Source organism: Anser brachyrhynchus, assembly GCF_964034855.1.
Source record: "Anser brachyrhynchus genome assembly, chromosome: 18".
Taxonomy (NCBI): domain Eukaryota; kingdom Metazoa; phylum Chordata; class Aves; order Anseriformes; family Anatidae; genus Anser; species Anser brachyrhynchus.
Genome location: NC_137711.1, coordinates 7333587 through 7355462, shown reverse-complemented (window position 1 = coordinate 7355462; position 21876 = coordinate 7333587). Strand labels below are relative to the sequence as shown.

General features: G+C 44.8%; 1 protein-coding gene across 6 annotated transcripts in view; it reads right to left on the bottom strand.

Moving 5' to 3' along the window:
• Nucleotides 1–21876, bottom strand: part of TMEM94 (transmembrane protein 94) — a 50574-nt gene that overhangs the window by 18135 nt on the left and 10563 nt on the right. For 2 of the 6 annotated variants that reach the window (XM_080560741.1, XM_080560742.1), the window contains exons 3-15: nucleotides 12780–12899; nucleotides 11959–12086; nucleotides 11232–11368; nucleotides 10398–10594; nucleotides 9474–9625; nucleotides 8721–8823; nucleotides 8319–8405; nucleotides 7678–7794; nucleotides 3853–3909; nucleotides 1903–2007; nucleotides 1117–1281; nucleotides 618–824; nucleotides 136–451 (exon numbers count right to left, since the gene is read on the bottom strand). In XM_080560741.1, the coding sequence (XP_080416867.1) occupies nucleotides 136–451; nucleotides 618–824; nucleotides 1117–1281; nucleotides 1903–2007; nucleotides 3853–3909; nucleotides 7678–7794; nucleotides 8319–8405; nucleotides 8721–8823; nucleotides 9474–9625; nucleotides 10398–10594; nucleotides 11232–11368; nucleotides 11959–12086; nucleotides 12780–12899 (1891 nt within the window). Of the gene's footprint in view, nucleotides 1–135; nucleotides 452–617; nucleotides 825–1116; nucleotides 1282–1902; nucleotides 2008–3852; nucleotides 3910–7677; nucleotides 7795–8318; nucleotides 8406–8720; nucleotides 8824–9473; nucleotides 9626–10397; nucleotides 10595–10783; nucleotides 10948–11231; nucleotides 11371–11958; nucleotides 12087–12779; nucleotides 12900–19465; nucleotides 19689–21876 lie in introns of those variants that run through there. The other 4 variants (XM_080560746.1, XM_080560743.1, XM_080560744.1 and 1 more) reach the window with 4 other exon arrangements.

Genomic DNA, 21876 nt, shown 5'->3' with positions numbered 1-21876 from the left:
AGGACAGAATCAGCTCTGTAATTCCACCTTCTCAGCAACAAGAAATTGGAAAATATTTCTCTTGTGCTTTCTAAGGATTAAGTGTCTATTGGCAGCTCTGATTTCTTTGTGTCCGTTCATCCAATTTCTCCTTACCTATTAGCCTGGCAAGCTCACAGAGGCCCCAGGGCACATGGACAGGCAGCACCGCGTTGTGAGTTTCCTGGAGGGCAATGTTGCAGAGGTGGTCAGAGAAGCGGCACAGACGCTCTGTCACGCTGGCATTGCAGAGATTGAGCAGCACATTCAGGCCCAGAGGCTTGAGGGAATTCAAGTGCATCTGCCAGTTGGAGTCATCAAACTGGATGCAGGAGGGGTTCTGCTGGTCCTGGGACAGGCTAAGCATCTCAAGGTGGTAGTCACACACAAAATCTTCAGCCTCGCAGGCCAACACCTCAGTGTCACCGGCAACCTGGTCCAGTGGACAGAAAAATTGTGGTTGTTACAATGAATACAGCTTGAGCACAGAATCTTACAGGGAATTTCCAATTTAAATTCCCAAAAGAGGAGACTCTACAGGCTTGTCTGTCTTTTAGCTCCACAAAAGACTAATTGTGTGCCCCTTCTATATGTCTTACCTGAGTATGTTCCTCCTCTCCACCCTCTGTGTCCTTACTAAAACTCACATTGGACCCAGAGGGATGCTTGCTTCTGCTGTTTGGCTTTCGGTGGGCATGGTCAGGAGCCTTTGGAGGGTCACTAGCCCAGTTGTTCCTCTCTTGCTCATTGGTCACATGAACTGCGTCTGCCAGGGAGCCAGAGAGCAAAGCGTCTCTTTCATGGGGCTGCAAGAAACCAGCAAAGTGAACGGTGTTGATTCAGTGGCTGAACGTGAACCACTGTCAATTCATAAGCAAAATGTACTGAACTGGGAAGAGAGAGGAAAGAAGAGTCACTGCTTTACAACTCCTGTAGAAGAGGATCTCATCCTTGCTGCTTCTTAATCTTTTAAGCAAAGAATTACAGCCACAGGAGTTCTCTACTGGCAAAGAGCTCCCTCTGCAATACTACACTGTGCAGGTCAGTCGTACTATGCTTAGAGCCAACATACTGCATTACGGGTTCCATGTCCCTCACCTCCTCTTCCATCTCAGGGTGGCAGAAGGACCGTGTAGACAGCTCATCAGTCAGGTCTTCATGGCTATCATGAGGTGGTTCCACCTTCCCACTGAAGAACAGAACAGTCTCTGGGCTGGGATTTGGCCAGGAAAGAATCCCCTGCTTGTCTACACAGCAGAGCACCTAGAATACCCCACAATACCCCCAAGAAGGCAAAATCTCAGTGAAAACACATCTTGGTGGTCACGCGCAGTTGCAAATACCGTGAAGTTGAATAAACACATGGGATGACAGATAAGTCATCCTTATTATCCTTCTGTCTTAAACTGCAGAATCTGAGATTTCCCTTCTCTAATAGGATCAATAGGTTGTTTAATACCAAATTTATCTAAGGGTATTGCAAAACTAGGCATGAAAACCATGGGAAGGGAACTGCTGAACCTGTTTAAGCAGTTACATGTTTCAGCAGTTACCTTATCAGGACCAGAAGAGGGTTGTGGAACATACAGGCATCCTTTTAGACGCCACAGAGCAGAATCATAGAATATCCTGAGTTGGAAGGGACCCATAAGGATCATCAAGTCCAGCTCCTGGTATCTCTAGCTATTGTTTTAGCCTGTAAATGTGCTTCTTGGAGAAGACAGTTATAAGCTCTTCTACAAAGACAGGTGCCTGAGGGGTCTCTACTACTACCATTACGGTGAACGGATTACTAATAGTCTATGCTCAGGGAAGGACTGCATGAACAATGCAAATGGAGCATCCACGTAGGGTTTCTCCTTCTGACAACCCAGCAATACTCACAGTGACAGATCCCAGGCTATGGAGCAAGCTGGAAGTGAAGCTCAGAGTTGGGGATTTGCCTTTTAAAACACAGAGGAAATGGCTCCAGATGCAGCGTATCATTTCCTGCCAAGGGAAACAGAGGACATCAGCCAGTTAAAGGCTCATTCAGAGAAGACAAGGGGAGAGAAGGAAGAAAAGGAGTAAGACATAACCTGCTTTCAGGTTCAGCAGAGTGATACACTGTAAGATAAACATTGGTCTCTGTGGGAACCAGTTAACTGATATGGTGCCGATGTTCTCAAGGGAAAGGCATTTCTTCCCCGTTCCAAAGGATTCTAAGAAATATTCTGATTGTTAAATTGAGAATTCACTGAAACTACTTTTGTCTATCCAAAAACACAGGAAGGAATTTGGAAGGGATTTCATTTGTAGTGAATCAGCTGCTACCTCTAGGTATTTTTCCCTGAATTAACCCTCATCTCCTTGGATCGAAGAATTGGAGGCCCTGCCCTAAGCTCGAGGTCATCACACTGCAAATTGAGTAAGTGGAGTCACTGTGGTAAAGTGACTTTCCCAAGGTTACTTACTGAGGAAGTGATGTTGGAAATGAAGCCAAGGTGGCCTGACTACTGCATCATTACAAATTAATTGTAATCAACGAGGTAATAAACTGAAGGAAGGAGATATTTTGCAAAATTAAAATGTCACAGTGGCACCCTACATCTTCCACATGAAAACATCTCAGAGCAAGCCTCTCAGTTCAAACACCAGAGCTACATGTTTTTCTCTGGGCACTCCTAAAGCCAGCAAAACCAGGTTTGCATTACAATGTTATTTTTCTGCTTTTTAGCTGTTGCTCTGGAATGCTGTCACTGAAGAGCACTTCCCCCCAAAGCTCCTTAGATCTAGTTCCTTAGATCCTTAGGGTTAGTACAGTCATAAGGTCAAATGCAAACAATCATGAGCTATCACAAAGAAAAAAAAAACCTCTTGTTTAAACCAGTTTCTTGCAAGAAAAATTGTTACATAGAAACAAAAACGAAAGAAGCAGATCTTTTAAACCAGGAAGGTCTGCTCAAATCAATCCCATTTTTAATACCTGAAAAACAGCTTGGCTAAACGGACTGGCACAGAAAGACAACAAAATATTCAGGAAAGAAAGCATGTGTATCCACGTGCACTCCTCTATGTGGCTGGGAGCAACAGGACATAAATTGATTCTTATAATATCCAGGGATTTTTAATCACTCCTGGAGTCCATCTGCCTCCTTATGGAAATGGGAATCTTAATGCCAGATTAGACAGCAAAGTGTCTTTCCTCTACCTACCTGCTTAATCTGGGTGATGCAATTTATAGAGTGGCCAGCTGCAGTTCCTCCCCCTGAAAACAGGTCTTTTCAATGTTTATTTGTTCCAGATTTGGAAGTATTAGTAATGTTCTTAAGCTCATTAAGAAGCCTCTGAAACAGGATCAGACTTTTAGCGTGAACATCCTATGCTCCCCTTTTCACATTCGGTCTTGGTGCTGACCCCCATCCTTACTGTTCTTTGTTTTTGGCTTGAAGAAGTAGGTGTTTCTGATAAAAGCAAAATAGGTCCCTTCTTTCTGACACACACCATAAAAAGTTTATTTTACTCCTGGAACAGGAGAACTTGAAAGAGGCACTTTCTTCAGGACAGAAAAAAAGTTTATTTCAAACCATCTGCAATATTCAGAAAAGCAAAGCTGGACTCAGTATCAAAGTCACCTCAATTTATGGTCACTAGAGCAGCATTTACATGGGAAGATGTAGGGGGAAGACATGCAACCTGCATGCACAGCAAATTAAAGCAGCAAGTGAGTGACAATGGACAACTTGCACAAGCAAAAAAAAGGTCTAGGAACAAGCAGGAGATCAGACAGGAAGGGGAAGGATATCATGAAGTTCTGCAGTGAAGCTGGAAGAAAACAATTCATAATAATAGTACCTGAGAAGATACCATCTCTGTGTAGCTGCTGAGAGTGTCCTCTGAAAACTTAGCAAGCTGCAGCAAGAGAAGAGACCAGTTACTACAATCATGCTCAGAAATGTGTCATGAGGAACGTCCTTCCCTAAGTACTACACCTTCAGAGAGAAGAAAGCAGGAGTCCTGCTCTGTCAGAACTGCTATGCCAAGACAGATCAATAATTCCTCAAAGCAATTAAGTCTTCAATGGACTATGTCATTATCTACTTGTGAAGCACAGTCAAAGTGCTTGGTGCTGTACATCACAAAAGACACAGTCGTTATCTAAATGTCTGCAGAGAAAGTAATAGCAATCAGATCCAGAGGAAGCTCTTTCTGGATGGTTATTTTAAGATAGAAAGAGCCAGTATTGACTGAACTGTTTTTAAGCTATACAAGTCAGTTTAAAAAAAAAAGGAGCTCGATGAGTGGTTGTAAAAGCAGGTACCTGGAACACAATAGGCACAGAGGAATGAGGTGATGTGAAAGGGATGTGGACAGGAAATGAAAAGAAATGAGTTAGAGCAGAGCACTATCATGGGGCTCTTGGAATTACACTGCAAAATTTACTAACTGAAAAACCGTGCATCCAGCATAAAAGAATTCCAAAGTAGATGTAATTTTGAAAACCAGTTTAAATTTAAGTAGATTCATAGGCATAAGTGAACATAGCAATTCCATTTGTATATAAAGAAAACAATGCTCCAAATAATAATGCATATATCTGGCACTTTAGAAGGGATCATTTTAACATAGTTTTAAAAAAAAAAAAAAAAGACAAATCTATCAGAAATTATTTAAACTGAAAAGTATGAAGAATATCTAGGAACTGTTTAACAATATTTTATTAAAATTTAAAAAGCAACAATCCCATAATTAAAATAAATAATTTTTTAAAAAGTCTGGTCTTGAGAAGGAGTGAAAACAGAAATAAAAGTTAATATAAAAATAAGAACAAGTACACCAGTCCACTGCTTGATAGACAGTGAAATTGCAAATTGTATCGCAGGCAACCAGATGCGTTGAACAGTGCTATTCCTCATTCAGTGATATAATCATACCATATAATAACCATGAAATGTTTTCCATTTTAACACTAGCTACTGAAACTAAATTTGTTTTAAACTAGCACGCTTGGACAACTTTCTGACTGTTACTCTTGATTTTGAATAAGTCTTGAAGCATGGATTAAGACCCAGTGCAATGGAAGAAAGCTAATGTGGTGCCAATACCTAATCAGGGCAAGTAGACAAACCAAGTTACCACAGGACCCCAGACAGACTGATTTCAGACAGAATAACAGAGCAGCTGATATGAGACTCAAATTAAAAGAACAGAAGTGGAATAATACAATCAGCGCCAAACACCACAAGCATATGGGTAATAAATCTCATTATGCTATTGTGATTTTTTTTGATAGAATTACAAATTTGACTGATAAAAGTAATGTTGTTGATGTAGTACGTTTGGTACTTTGACTTGATAAAAAAGATTTTATTGGATTTCTAGCAAAACCAGAGTGATACCAGAGTAACAGGACCCATATTCTGTATATTAGAAATCAGCTTTCTGCTATATCTCCACACGGAACAGAAACTGAGGAATAATTTGCAATTGGATGTGTTACTGACTCAAGCAGGGACAAATGCTAGTTATTTTGTTAATAGCCTGAAATAAAACACAAAAACATTACTGATAGAGACTCTAAACTATACAAAGATTGAGGAAGAGTCTAATATCAAAGAGAACAGATCGTTGTTACAGAACAATACGGACTGCTTAGTAAACAAGCAAAAAAATGCATACCAACAGTTAAAAATAAGTCTGCATACCTAGCAGCAAAGATGAAAGTTGGGCATACAGGATGAGACTCTATCTCAGAACGCAGTAACTCTGTAGATTATTGGCTAAACAAAACCTGGCCATTTAAAGCAGTGGCTAAAAGATCTAACATGATCCTTCGTTCCACTAACAAGAGAACATAAAGTCCAAATTATTCCAAAGTTTAGCACAAGCACATCTGATACTGGAATATTTTGTGGTTTTTGGAGATTCATAATTCTACAGCGATCCTGAAACACTGGAGAAAGCTAAGAGGAAAGATAAAAGATTATAGAGTTGGAAAATATGCTTATAGTGACTCAAGGTGCTAAAACTGTTTCGTTAATTAAATAGATGGTAAAAGGGAATGTGAGCAGCTACCACAGAATAGAAATTTTATTGACTTGGCAAACGATGTTAAAAGTTTTAAGGGCTGGAAATCAGATACTACAAAAACTCTGACATGGAATGTCCATTTTTAGCAGTGAAGGTAAATAATTACTGAAAAAAGAATATCAAAGACAGTACGAATATTTTCAAACCAATACCAAATCCCTTTCTAAAAGCAATGCTGCTGTAGTCCAACTATAGTAATGAAACCTGAGGCAGAGGCTCCTCTGGGGAGGCCTCTGGTTTGTGCCATGCAGGATGTCTGACTACCCAGTCACAGAGGTTGCCTATGGCCTTAAAAAATGGAAATCAAACAGCCTGAAGGTGGTGGGAGGGGGCAGTGGAGAAGAGTGTCATACAGGCTAAGTGATTGGAGAGGAAAAGGGTCTTACCTGCTACATTTTGAAAAAAGTAGAGAGAAGGAAGAAGTGAAATAGAGAGGCCAAAAGAAGACTGCCCTAGCCAAGAGTGAGAATGACCAAGACACACCACAACGGTTGTTCTGCAGCAACAAGGATAGAGGATCGTGTTTGAGATGTCACAGAAAGCTGGTTGGACAGAGTGGGTTGCCTAGACAAGAAAAAGAAGACAGGAAAGATCTCGAGGAAGGTGCAAATGTGAGTGACAAGGCAAATGGGTATGTTGAGAATGACGAAGTAGAGAAGCTGAGAATTTCTGGCTTTTCCCAGCTAAAAAGCAAGGTGTGTAGAGAAAGAGGAGGCTCCAAGGAAGGAAAAAAGGTGATGCAGAGAGTGGGTGGAAAATGTAAAGAAGAGAAAACACTGAAAAGAGATGGTAAAGGGCTAAATATTTCACTGGAGGAAGTAGCATGTGTCCTCCCTCCCAGAACACAGGAGTCTAGTCATGTAAAACCCATAGGGAAAAGAACAGAAAACAGACCCAGGGCCACAGAGGCCAAGGAAGGACATGAAGGAGAGAGAAAATCTGCCCCAGCACAGGCATAACAGAAGCCAACAGAGAAGACAAACAGCACAGTGCATCTCACCAACACTGCCACTGGGAGAGAACAAGAGACACCCATCAACACATCCAGTTCAGGATCACGCATCCATCAGGCTACCAATTTCCAGTCCCCTAACCAGCACAATCACCAGAAATTCCTTTTACTCCCTGACCACTGGCAAGGCCAGGCCTGCAAACCAAGCCCCAGAGCCTCAAGAGAAGGCTGCTCAGCCCACAGGTTGTAACAGTGGATTGCAAAGGATCTTTTGTATCCCATTCCTTCTCCGTAGCTAAATGTTCCCTAGTTGTGGCCACCACGTGGCATTTATCTCCATGTTGACTCTTCTGGCAGATGATATTTAGCTGATAGAAACCATATGCCTTGATGAGATTGACGGATTCTCTGGAGCTTTCTATCACCTTTGGCGGATCTGTAGACAGGCTGAAAAACTGAAACCTGTTCATGAAGCCACGCTGTGCTGCAGGAAGAGGACATAGCTGGGATACCCAAAGATCCGACAACCTTTCATGATTACATGAATACGTCTGCTGAATTCACTGTGTTTGCCTCACAGAGCCCTTCTCATCTCCTGCCCTTTTCTCTGCTGTAGTTTGATGTGGAGAGATACCTACCAGTGAGGTGGATGAGGCCTTGCTCATCTGGGCCAAGACTCTGGCTTCTCCAAAAGCTGTAGCAAGAATCCACAGGACAGGAAAGAGCATTGGAAGGATGGGTAGGACACCGTTCACCTGAAAAAAGCCAAACATTTCCAAACATGATCAAGCACAGAGACAACAAGAAGTCAGATCTATCACACAACCTCTTTTCCACCCCTGTGAGAGGATGGATAACAGGCAATAGCAGGAAGTATGAGGAGAGCTTGCGCTAGAAGCAGTGCAACACAGGGAGAAGCACAGAGGGGGAGACACACACACACCCTTAGGGGTTTGTAATGAAGCAGGACATGAATAAATCATGCCAAGTTGCAGCTGGTTTTCCTGCTGAATTTGGCATAAGCTCTTAAAGTTTAAAAGCAAAATATATCATAGACATATACGTATATGGCTAGAGAGAGAGCAAACAAATTAAAGAGCAGTCTAGGAGGAATGGCCAGGGTAGAGTTGTTGTCTTGCTCCACTGAGAGCTTTTGGATCCAGTGTGCACAGGATGGTGTGCACAGGATGCTGTCATGGGATGAAGCAGGTTGCTGATGAATTAGTCACAGTGGTGCTCTGGGAGGAAAGGTGCAGTGGAGCTCAACACACTCCTTTACCTGTAGCTGAAGAAGAGTGTACTGCCAGGAAGCAATTCCAGGAGCTTTGAAAATGAAGCGCACAGCATTGGTAATCAGGAAGCCAGCCTGCAATTCAGAGATGACACTGTCAGCAAACTACCACTACTTGTAGGGAAGGAGTTTTCTATGCTTTGTAACGTTCCCAGCACTGGGAAACAGTATGAAAGATACACTTGGTCTGCCGCTGCAGTTCTTCCATCCACTCACTGCTAGACAGCATAGCATCTTTGCTCCTCTGAACTACCCAATGTACACACAGTCAGCTAGTCAGCTGCATGAGTTAGAGCCTGGACACAATTTCATGTTGATGGCTGCAAATTCTTTACCTTTATTGACAAAACACGGCTACTTTCAACACCAAAAGCTTGAAATGAGACCTACCAGTACAATCGGGACAGCATATTTCAACATCACTGACTGTACAGTGAACCTCTCATTATCCAGGGCTGTCACAGGACGTGACAATGCCATTTCCAGACACCACCTGAAAAATGGAAAAGAAAGCTTGAGATTTCAGCAGCCAAGGTCCTAACCCTGCACCTTTCTCAGACATAAAATTGTGTTCAACCTATGCTATGAAGAGGACCTTTAGAAGAGAAACCAAGATTCAGTAGCTTTAGGAAAGAGAACATCTTTTTCTTGTTTTCCAAAAATGTGGTTTGCTTTCAGGCTAAAATGGATACATTGATTTTATAATTGCCTCGGGGCCCTGGCCTTTGATTTACAGAAGATGCCACTGCCCAGAGAGTTATCAATTAATCTTTATCCTCAGTCTCAATCTCTGAGATTTAAAACAGTTTCATCCGGTGGCACGCACATTTCTAGCCAGCAAAAGCATGAAATCTATGATCTTCTTGCATTGTTCAAATTTAGTTGAAAAGTAATGAGCCGAACAGTAATACTTTGAATATATATGTTTTTAAGTATCAGCCTAAGGTATTAGCTAAGGAGGACAACTGAAGACAGACAGTAAGAGTCTTACAGTTCTAGAATTCCCAGGTGGTGTAGAAGAGACAGCACAACGTATTTGGAAATTCCCATACTGGACTGGCAAAATCTCTTACTTTCCTGACACAAGACAGCAGCACAGACCTAGACAAGCTGTGTAGACATTGCACAAAGTATTTAACCCACCTGACATTATCAATTATTGGGGTCTTCAAGACACGGAAGAGACGATACAGCTGAGGATTCTGAGGTCCCTTCTTCACTTCTCCCCGTGGGGAGGGTGGAGGTGAGAAAGGTGGAAACAGATCTCCTGGCTCCAGAACTATGTGCTCATCATCCTAGAAAAGAAGTCAGAGAGCCCAAAGGCTGCACGACTGGGGCCTCAGTGGAAGCCTGCTTTGAGGCACTGGACTTTTAGTGAAGCAGGATCCTTCCCACTGCAAGTGACACAATGCGATTGTCACAGTCCTTTCAGCCCTCAAAAATTCATTAAACTTTTGCTTCAAACTTGAAGCAAAATTAAATGCTTGTGAGCCTTAAGCAGTGACAAGGCACACCTGGTTATTTCAGGGATATTAGCATTTGGAGTGAAAGGTACAATAAACAACAAAGGTAAATTTCAAGCTTTAAACTTTTCTGAGCTTCTTCAAGCAGCAAAATCTTTGCATAGATCTTGTAATTGATTTCTTAATATACTTCTACTACAGGTTTTTTATATTACCTTCTTTTATAATAAATCAGTAGTAAGGGAAAGGTTAAAGGAGACAAATTTTTATATCTCCACATAAAAACCAGGACAAAGTAGAGGTTTTGTATGTCATATCCTACTGGATAGATTTATTCCTCTTATTATCAGCAGCACATTACACTTTCCCTTGACCTGGAAGAGATGGAAATATGATACTTTGGTATCACATTAGCGTCTCCTGTCCATTGGGTTTGGGTGTTCCCAGGGAAGATGCAGTCTGTCTAACAAAGCACTTTCTTTGACTAAACTGGAGTTTCAAAGCATTTTCGAGGCCGGAAGAATCAATCACTAAGACTTAGAGTATTAGCAAGAAAATCCTGGGAAACATGTCACAGGCCAGGGAACCAAGACGAGCAAGTTACCTTAATTCCTCTCAGAGAAGCAAATGACTCCTGGCCTGGCCTCAAAGCGATGACGTCTCCTTCTACCAACAGGCTTACAGGCAGGTTGACGAGGTGACCATCCCTGTAGGCCCAATGGAGGGACCAGGATGGGGCATAAGGCATGTGGAGGTCCGGGTACATGGAGTCTGGCCATTTCACCTCTTTGACAAGCGTATCTGAAAGCACAGTGTGAAGGAAGGACGTGGTAACAATTCTGGAGGGGCCAATCGTACATTGATTTACATCCTCTAGTGCCTATAGGCTCCATTCCCACGATCTTTTACCATTTCTGTTTCTCCTTGATGGTTTTCCCCACCACCACCACCCTGTATAAAGAACCAAACAGTCGTAACCTTGATACATACTTGCACAATGGAAAAGCTAAAGGCTGTCCTTAAAGCTGCCACACTGAAATGAACTGCCTCCTCAAGTTCAAAAGCCCCTGTTGAGAAGATGCTCATGCACAGCAATTTATTTCCTTCTGTTCTATGTTGTGGTACAACCCCACGTATTCTTCTCTCATCATCTGCTGCAAGGCATATATTTTTGTAAGATTTTCGGGATTTGAATTACTCCAAAGCACAGACATAACAGACGCCTACCTGGTAACACACAGATTGGAAGCACATGGCCACAACAGCTCAAAATAACTCTTCCACAGGACAGGCATGAGTAGGACAATTCTCACAGCCTGTGTCTGTGTAATGCAGGGCAAGGCTAGTAAGCTCAATTAATAACGTACGTGATCAGGTTTGGAGAAAAATCCTATGCGTGGGGAACACAAATTCAAATGACAGATGAATAAGAACTCACCGTTTATCTTATCAATGATCGTCTGAAGTCTCCTCTCCACCTCTCTGCACTTCAGCCTCTCTTGACGCCCAATCATGAAGAGATCCAAGAGGAGAAGGAGGAAGAGTGCCAGTGCATTAACTATCTCAGCACCTTGGCTTTGCACAGCAAAACAGAAAGGAGAAAGCAGATGAGGTTTGAGTAAATGAATAGAACACGCTCCCAGCCACCCACAGAGATAAATGCACACTTGTTCAATTGTTTATTCCTACATCCCACAGACTTATGGCTTAAAAAGAAAAGCAGAGAAGCGATCATCACACTTCTTTAGGATAATGCCACTAGAAAAGTTTGAATAGGCCTGTCTCAATTCAAAAATACCTTTACAAATAGTCGAGCGTGCTATGGCTCATGTGACAGCACAGTAACTTCTCTTAGGAGCCACTGACTTCTCCGGTTTCAAAATCCTTCAGAACAATTCTAATGTCTTAGGATTTTTCAAGATCTAGGAACACTGTAGAATGAAAATCTCATTCTCTCCACAGAACAATCTCTGGGTCTATTAGAAGCAGAATTAACTCGGCTGAAGTTTTGTGAAAGAGACTGATAGGTACAGAATTACCAGTATGAGTATGCTAATGTTTAGACAGAATGAGGGACAAGGCTGCTATGGCAGCCATACACAGTGCCAGGAGGGTATAAAACTACCCTTCGCTTCAGTCAACCAGCAAATGATGTTTCTGCTTACCTCCCTTGTGGCTGGCTCCCATAGCAGCACAGCAGCATCAGCACTGCCAGAAGCATCAGAGATGCACCAGGCCAGTGGAAACAGGAGCAACGGTTACCATGGTACAGAAAACTGCTCCTCCACACCTCCTACAAAAGGAGAGCAGCAGAACAGTCAGCATTCATGGAATACAGAGCCAGGCATTTCAAAAAGCAGAGTAAGGATAAAGGCAGTAGATAACAGACACTCCAGGGTGAACACAACTTTGTAAATCCCCTTAGAATGATACAGAGCACCCCAGAGCAGTTATGGGGATGCTACAGCACTAAACATTGCTCGATTGGGGAGTCTCGGTGAACGCTCTCATCTTTACTCTTGCTTGGAAGAATGAAAAGGCTTCTGTGCCAGGCCGCCCCATTGTCACTAACCCAGAGAGAAACACTTTTAACATTTAAGAAGTGTGAATAAACACCAGCACTTTGTATTCAGTGCACATGCCAGATAACATGGGGGACAAGGGGAGACTGCTGAGTTCCACAGCCCTTTCTCTCAACCTGGTAGGGCTCTCCTGTGCACACTGCCGCCAGTGGCTCTTGAAGCCCTTGGATCCTTCACAGCTGAAGCTGAGCTCCTGTAGAGCTCCAGCCATCAGGAGAAAAGCACTGAGAGAAACATACCCTTAGGTAATTCCTTGCTTTGGTCCCATGGACTTTAGCATTTCTACACCCGGAAACTCTGCAGCAGTAGACAGGGAGGGAATGCAGCCAACTTCCACTTAATCCTCAGCTTTGCTTTGAGAAGGGGAGACTGAACACCCAGCCTTGTGCTGTTTGGTGCCTCACCTTCCATGAAGTTACTTTCTTCCGTTCCTTCTGATGCCCCTCCAGCAGTGCTGACAACTGGTCTCTCAGGATTGTGAGGGCTTTCTTTGTGCTAAGGCCCAAACTTGAGGTCATCTCATCCTGAAGAGACAGAAAAACAAACTGCTTAGTGCTTTCCTATTTTCTTTTCAGGCTTGTTCCAGGTGGCTGGCTGAGCACACTACTGTGAATGCCTCTTGCTGATCATCACCGGTCTGATTCTCCATTTCCCTGAAATCATCTTCCCTCCTGTGAACTTTAGACTGCTGGCTGGAATTGGAGCACCTAGATAGCATCAGGTAAACAAACCAGTCCTGACTGTGTCAGATAAATACTTTATCAAAGCACAATACAAAGTCATTTCTGCGAAACAAGATTCTAATCAGCAGAGGCTGGAAACGATACAAAGGGAGGCTGATCAGACAACACAACACAGATGGTTACGGTAGACTTGTAATGATAGAGGATGGACTTTGCTAACAGTAGTAACAACAAAGTAGTAGAATACCTGCAATTCTAAACAAGATTTCCACAGCTGCTGATTACGATTTTTTGGTTATGAATCCTGCCTCTGTGGCTATTTTGACGCAGAATTCCCCAGATCGGTTGAGGAGGAGACAAGACGTCTCTTTCACAAGAGAAAGCACTGGAGTTTTTAGTGCTGAACTGTGAGAACATACAGGGGAGGCAATTGGGCTTGAAGGAAGCACACGCAGTCCAAACCACTGCTCCTGCATTGCTCAGCAAAGAGGCAGCAGCCTGAGGGGATACAACCCAAGGGAGTACTGTTTAGACAACACCGATTTAAGTTGCTGATTATCAAGAAAGCGGGGTACATGCTTCCTTTTCTGGGGCAAGAACTCAAGCGTTTACCTTCCTTTCAAATCACTGAGACTGCTGAGAGGTACTGGGGGCACCAGATCACTGAAAGTGAATCAAAAAGGAAACGCAGGCAGGTGGCTACAGCAGATACCATGGTTCTGGTCAGTAAAAGCTCTCATTTTCATTTTGTGCTCTAATACAAACACCCTGAAGCTGTACAGCACATAGGATATCCTGCACAATACAAGTGCTCAGGTGTATCACGCTGTTTACAGAGTGCAGACCTACTGAACACAAAGCAGGCAGGAAGCTTCCTCCTCCGGTCCCCGCCAGTGTGCCACACAGCCCAGCAAACACAGTTGAGGCAGGAGCTGCAGCCTTTCCTGCTGTCGCGGCCACAAGCTCTTACCAGCCCTGCAAAATCCACCTTGGTCTCACACTGCAGCAGCTCAGGAGCTGCACGCGTACACACCCAGCTCTGCAAGCGCATCTCAGCTCTGATTCGCACTTTTCTTCCTGTTCCTTAACGGAGTGGTTTTGTGAGAAGCGTTCGCTGGAAACCAGCCTCAGACTTCAAACCCGTTTGCAGTGATGATCCAATCCAGAATTGTATTGGGGTGTCAAGGAATGGCTCTCCAAACTATCATCTATCACACACATGCCCCTACCTATCAAGGACAATTTGAACCAGCAAATTCTGGCCACGCAGAGTCTAGCACTGCTGCTTTAGCTGCAGTTTTAGAGCACTAAAAATAATCCTGCTGCAGTTTTCATTCTTTGTGTCAGTTTTAGGACTAGAGGAAGCGGTTCCGTGTTGTTCTTGGAAGCAGCCCAGGTAACATCAGCACAGGACTAAACATCTCCCAGAGGCTCCCAGAGGAGAAGATGGCAGGCAGCGTAGCTGGCAACGGGTGTGCCACTGCACCGAGGGAGTGGCGCAGGCAGGAGTGCGACACGGGGCGAGCAAGTGACACTGAGGTTGCTGGCTGCTGGCTGTTTGTGGCATAGCAAAGCACCCACAAAAGCATTTACTCTTTCTCTTCAACACAAAGGAAGCAGTCAAACTGAAAACTAAAAGACAAGCTGAAACGCAGCAATAGTAAGGGGGACTCGAACTGAAAAGGAAAGCTGTGCTCAATGCCAACGTCTAGTGCAGTTACACACTGCCTAGAAAGAGAAACTGTCACATCACAGCAGGCAGCGAGTAGGAAAAGGGAGCAAATTCAGAGGGAATCGGAAAGGTTCCTGAAATCCTTGCACACCTGCTCCGACCTTTACCCAGGTGTTAGGGTTTTCCTGTAGGCTCAGCCAAGGTAAGGGCAGGTACGCACAAAGGAAGGCAGATGGAGGAGGTGAGAAAGGGCGAGTGCAAAGTGCAGCAGGGCTGAGGAGGGAGAACAGCAGGAAGGGCAGAGATTTTTAAACACTCACCTTAACACTTAAAACGTGGAGTATTTGGCAAAGTAGGCAGCCTGAGCCAGGCTGGTAAACAAACATTGTAATAATGTGAGTGCGAGGCTGCCTGTGGTGACTCAGAAAACTGTAGGTGAGCATCAAGGGAACGCACTTGGAACCAAGGAAAGAAAGGGACAGGCAATAAAAGACACCCTGGGATCCTGCAAAGGGCAGCCGTAGGTTTTCGCAACAAGATCTACCCTGCTAAGTCATCAGCTGCTAATGAGGCTTTTTTCAAATGCCCCAAAGTACACCTTTCTATATGGCAAAGCTAGGAGCTCTTAAGCTGTCCCAGAGGGATCCTTCCAGCCTTTCATCAGCTGCAAATGCTCTTCCTGCCACAAAACAGGAGGTGAGCACCCCAGGGTGAAGAAGGCCACTCACCGGAGGTGTCAGTTCATTACTAAAAACCCCAACATTCACATCTTTGCTTTGGAAAGTCGCGTTCAAAGACTAATCTGCTAACTTTCAAGTCAAAGCAAAAACAGCTAGACAACACCAGCCCACCCAGCTGCCCATATTTAGCACGGGGCTTCTGCTGAAGAAGAAGAAAAGAAAAAAACAGCCCATGAACTTCAGGTTGCAGTGAAAGCAAAGCCCTGATGGATATCACGAGGCGTTTTAAAAGGCGATACTTTCCTTTTGCCCATGCCTGAAGGGAAAAAGTCCTGAGGAGAAAATGAGCAGTTGCTTCCTCCTTTACCCCGAGAGGCCCAGAGAGCACACGAGGCTCTGTAAGTGCACTTAGGGCTCTTCTGGAGCTCACCCTGCCCCAGCTGTGACAGCCGGAGTCCGAGAGGTGTGACCGAAGCCGGGTCAGCGCGGGATGATTGCTACCCTCTGCCTTGCGCGTGAGGCTGCATCTCTCGGGGCTGTAATCCGCAGGATGGCTATTAAGGAAAAAGCACCCGGAGCAGGAGATGTTTTTGTACACGTGATGTTATTTTCTAGAAGGAACGACCGCGCTGTAGGTCGAACAGGAGGCTGAAAAAATGAGCGAATGAGCTCCTCTTTTCTCTGCTTTCAGTAAATATCCTAAATGTTAAATTACTGCTGAGTGCGTCTGCAAATGTCAGGGAAAGGGAACCTGAGCTAGATCTAGCAACTGCCCTCTTTTAGGAGCTGGTTTGGCTCTTCAGGAAAGAGACCAGAAGCAGCTCAGAGCCAGCAGTGGAGCCACAGAGTCAGGAGACTTTTTGTTGCCTTCTCCACTCAGTTGGCCCTCCTCGGTTTGATGCAAGGAAATAAGTTGGCAAATGCAGGCTGATCCCGGAGCTTGTTTAAATCTATAGCCTCGCCTTGCTCAAAGCAAAAAATTTCCTTTACCTTCCTCGTGAGCTGATGGAGTGTTTTCAGATTGATAGGTAGGAAAAGATCGATCTGATTTTCCCCCCTGAAGCAGGGTGGGGCAGGGGAGGAATGCTCGGGGTTCCCAAGCATCACCACCTAGCCATGCCTGCTTCCCGCACGTAATATTGGTATCCTGAAGTCCTCTTGTTTTCATACAACCTTTAGACAGCCACAGCAGCACATTGACTTGTTGTAGCAGTCTGTGTTGATATAATAGGTGTTGTTGTACCACATGTGCCGAAGATTTTTTTAAACAATACCGGAGCACAAAAATATGCTTTGCTTTACAGAATTCGCCCTTCCCGCTGGCTCTGCAGACACGTAGGTTGATTGAACCCAGCAAAGTGGTAGACCCATTCTATCCTCTGTGGAGTCAGTCTCTTGCAGAATAAAGGCTTCTCCCCCAGATTGCTGTGCACTTCACTATAACTGCCTTTAAAAAGGCTGTTTAAACAAATAAGGGAAGGGAAAACAGAGGATTTGCTAGAAGCTTCAATTTTCATAGATTGCAATTCCACCTCTCTGATTCCGAGTGGGATGGCAAGCCCCTGCTAGGCACTGTCTGGTTGTTTCCTTCTCCCCAGGCTGCACACCCCAGGCCCCTTTTTTAACACTTTGACTCAGCTGCTTTTCAGATTTAAACAGTTGGAGGCGGGAAACTGGGCAGGAGAATGTTCTTCCTTTTTCTGAGAGCTATTCTGCATTCCTCTAGCAGAAACAAGAAGGCAGTTTTTAATTTAACAATACTAGTTTGCAGGCTATTAATCTACTTCAGAGATCCCACCTCCTGAAATACGAGCATTATTCACAGCTTCACAAACACATGAGGAGGAATAACTCCACCAAATGCATTTGCATTATGTCAAGTCAGATTCTTGCTTAGGATAAGGCGCAATATGACCCACAGTGGGGCTTTTTTTGGTCTCATCAGGGAGGGTGGCAGACACACACACAAAAGCATGCAATTTCTTGGGGCAATATTTCTGACAGCCAGTGCTAGAGAGGGATTTATTTTTGTTCTAAAGCAAATCGTACATCAGTGCACTACAGGTCTGCCCAGCTGTGGCTGCCGAGTTAGTGCTCAGACTGTCTGAAACAGCACATCCACTGCGGAATGATAGAGATGTAGCCAGCAAAGCCAACGGACTGGCCACTCTGGGCAAAGGTTTCCTTTTATTACGTATATCCACGATTCTGTTACACTTTTTGTCTTCCTTGGTGCTCACCTGGTTACTTTTAAAGAGGTCAGATTCCTGAGCCTGCAAGAGTGCTTGTCCAGTGACCCAAAGTACTTGAAGCCTCCACCCTTACTCATTCCCTCTGCCCACACAATAAAGGATAATCTTTTGACTGAGAATCTGGGCTGTTGGTACAGCTGGATTCTGCTCCTCCTTCTGCCACAGATTTCTGCGTGACAGTAGGAAGATCAGAGGCTCCTCTGTGCTTCAGTTTCTCATCTCTATAATGGGACTACCAACTCCCTACCAACTACAGGCATTATGAAGATTATAATATTCACCAACCCACCTGAATACTACTTGGAAGCACAGAAAGAAGAAATACGAGTTGATTGCATGATTCAGGCAGCTCCATCAAGCACATCAGAGCTCTGCGGGGACCACTGCCTTTAAAACTGGCTGTACAAGGAAACATACCAGAAAGCACAGCAAACACAGCTTTTGAACGTGGTTTAAATGCCACCTGACACGAGCTCCGCAGCCACAGCTTAACTGCTGGTGGTCTCAAATCAGATGAAACAAGTCTTCAGCACAGCAGTGCCCAAATTAATGGACAGAGCAATAGTCAACAGCTGTCTCTTTCCTCCATCTGCAGCAACAGTATGAAAGGCAGCCCCGAATCCCCCCCGTCCCAGGAAAAAAGAGCCCCCACAGTGTGGTAACTGGGGGCCTGCGGGGGCTCCAGTGTGGAAGGTGGCTTTGAGGCTCCCTGTCGCTCATCACTAACAGGGCCTGCAGCCTTACACTGCAAAGGAACAGAGCAGCAGGAGCACGGGTCTCGGAGATCTGGCCAGAGCAGCACTAATCAGCCGGCTGAATCACCGCTGCGTTTTGTTGCGAACAGAGTCCGTTTTATTCCAGACAATGACATTCAGATTTTATGCCCTCTGTAAAGCACAGAGCGAGATGCCAACAGGCACGATCAACCTTTCCACACGGGTAACGCAAAGCTCAGCGCTTTCTTTCTCCCTCAGCTAGCAGCAGCTCAGCAGCAGGGTTGTTTTGAATTGCACCTTCCCCGGTCTGTCTCCTCGGTCCTGTTTGCAGCAGCAAATCCCCAGCCATAGTTACCTGCTCCACCAGGCTGCTGGCAGGATGAGGCAGTGTTTATGCAGTGCTCTGAAGCTCACCTGTACTGTGCATTTTAAAGCCTTAATTACTGTAATTTATCCTGTTACAGTGCTCCTTCGAGTTCAGAGACTAGTTAGGGGTCTGTATTTAGTCTGTCTTTGACACACAGTGTACTGCTTCATGCCAATGCAGAGCTTACTCCAGAGGATGTTAATCCCCTCCCTGAGACAAGCAATGCTCAGAAATCAATAGAACTAACAGAACTTCAGCAATTCTTTCATCCTCCCAGTAGTTTCCTCCCCATCCCCATTTCTTTATCTGAAGACTTTGGGGACTAAAACTATGATATGATCTAGCAGGTGCACCACAAAGCATATTTCAAAGGGGTAAGGAGGTTCAACAGCTACAGATCAAAGCACGTAACAGAAACAGACAAATTTAAGTCAAAAGGCAGAAGGGCAGCAAAGCAGGAGTCAGCAGCTAAAATCATCTTCGGTCCCTCCTGCTGGTCCTAGGGTTAAATCTGCAGTTTCAAACAGGGCTTTCCTTCCCCAGCCCCTCCAACACCAAACCATTTCTTTGCTAAAATCTTCACGGCTCCACGTCCTGCCCTAACCTCTTTCCCCAAAACATCCAAGCTCTTCATGCACCATCACGTCAGGCAGGATGCAGGTCGGGGAGGGAGAGAGGGAAAGCCATTTTGAATGTAAATGTTAAGGGAGAGAAACTTACTTTGCGGCATTTGCCTTGGCGGGGGATCCAGAGATCAGCCTGCTTAAAGAGCATCGGGGCTAAATTCCTGCGCCACTTCCACAGCAACTTGCACTGCTGCTGCCCTCCAAAACCGAGAGAGCAAAGAGGGAGAGAGAGCAAGACTGTGCAGAGCCCAGCGCTGCAGAGAATGAGACAGAAGCAGCAGAGTGAAGCACCAGTCTGCTGATTAATTCAGCCTGTTTCCAGTCACGCTGCAGATCCAGCAAGGAGGCGGTGGATGGGGGTGGGGGATGAGAGAGAGGAAGGGGGGGGAAAAAAAAAGGCAGAGAGAAGAAAGTTTGCCCAGGATAGCACCAGATGTCTGAAAGAATGGTCCATTCATCAGATGGAGCCGATGCAGCCAGAATCCCCGGGTTCCCTGCCTGTACAGATGCATACACATGCACAGTAAGGGCTGATGCTGACAGGCAGGGCTCTGTGGAAAAGCAGATGGCAAATTAGACACGACAAAGTGCTATAAAATATTCTACAGGGGAGGTAACACCTGAGCAGGCCAGGAAAAAAGACTAGATGAAGACAGAGAGATCCAGAAATCCTAACTTCTCTTTGTAGCTCTAGAGAATTATCCAGATGACTTCACAGCTTTGGATTCAAACTCAAAAATAAACTAGACGCTTACAGGTCCAGTCTGAAGTGTTGCCACCCTCTCTTCTTGTCAACAGAGAAAACAAGAAAAGCCCCTCTAAGAACCCGGTATCCACACATCCTGAGCCACCCGAGCTGCAACAAAAGGTGCCCGCAGATTCTTCACTGCCACACCGCGTCTGGGGCTCCCCACGTAGTGCCACCTGCACGTGGCACAGCGAGGGCAGAGGGCTGGTGCAGGCAGGGAAGGGCTGGGCGCCAGCACAGGTACTGCAGTAAAAAGGCCTTCGGAGGTGAAGAAGGAAGGAGCCTTCTCCGCCTCATTCTCATCTTTTACAGGAATGCTTTTTCACTGTTGGAGGGAAGTGCCTCGGGTTTTTATATAGCTGCTACTTCAGCGCTGTCCCGATTCTGTCTGGGCTACCCGGTTCTGCAAAGCAATCATTAAATCAGTTACTTTCCTTCCACATAGTAAAGAGCTGTCCCAGCCAAGAACCATGTCAATAGCCTGCCAAGGATTATAGCGAGCCTCTATAAAATGGAACGATCGCTTCCAGTCTCAGCAGATCGTGCCGCTTCGGAGACCACATGCAGGTGTCAGGACTTGCCAGAGAGCCCTGGCCAAGCTCTTCACTTCCTCTCCTTCCCTGAGATTCAGATGCCTAAATAGGCCCAGCTGCTATTCTGTGTTTAAAGCCAGAAATGCAGAGATCCAAGGTCTCAATATTTAAAATAAACCCAGTAGAGGGAAGATCTAAGACAATTCCTGAAAGAATGAGTTATCACCTTTGTGCTGGCAGTGAGTTACACTTTGGAACGTAACCTCACAAAGCTCTTAAAGGCAAAGTTGAATGGAGGCAGCTACTGCATTTAATGTCACTTCAGGAGAAAGCAGAGGGAGAAAGAGGGAAGAGGACATCCTTCATCCTTCTGTGGGCCACTTGGTTTCCTAGACAACAGTGTTAAATTGATTTTAAATTGCAGAGAAGAACAAAATGTCCTAATGGCACAATTTTTCCTTACCTCCTCCTTTCCTACTAAGAAACTAAATTCACCTACTCAATTTATCACAAAGAAAAAAGTAAAGGAGAAAAAAAAGGAAGGACAACAATGGGGTTAGACCGGGCAAATCCTCAAGCAACATACACGTGTCAGCCCCTTCTTATTGTGGTGCTTGCTGAGCTGTTTCCTGTGGCGCTGCATCTTCTGGAGACTTGAATGACTGTGAATAAAACAACTTGCCAGTGACAGCGCAGTACCAGGAATAACCTTTGTGCTTCGTGCAGTCAGGAGATCCCAACACAACTTTCTTCCAGCTCTGAAACCCCACGTTTGATCACAACACAAATGGAAATACATCTAATCCACTATTCTTGTTTACCCCACCGCTGAGAGACTTTGCTCTAAAGTATTTTGGGCAGGGCAGTAATTAGCACTACGTAACTTCCTTCTGGTATCACCTGGTACCATAAACTGCATCTGGCCATGCATTTGTGCATTAAATAACAGAATGTGCTGTCTTAGAAAGAACAGAAGCTGTAAACTTGAGATCTGAAGATAAAACTGGGTTGAAGTAACAGGCTGAGCATAAAGGCACAGGGGAGGGACTGAAACTCATAACAAAACTGCAGCACAGAAGAGAGACACCTGTAGAAAACAGATCAGTTTGGGAGAAAGCCTTTGGAAGAAGGGCTAAGATTTTAGAGAACCTGCAAAGCAGAGAATAAAAACCAGAGAGATGGTTACTGGCAAGACGAGAGGAGGCGGAGGAGTTAGGCTGTCTT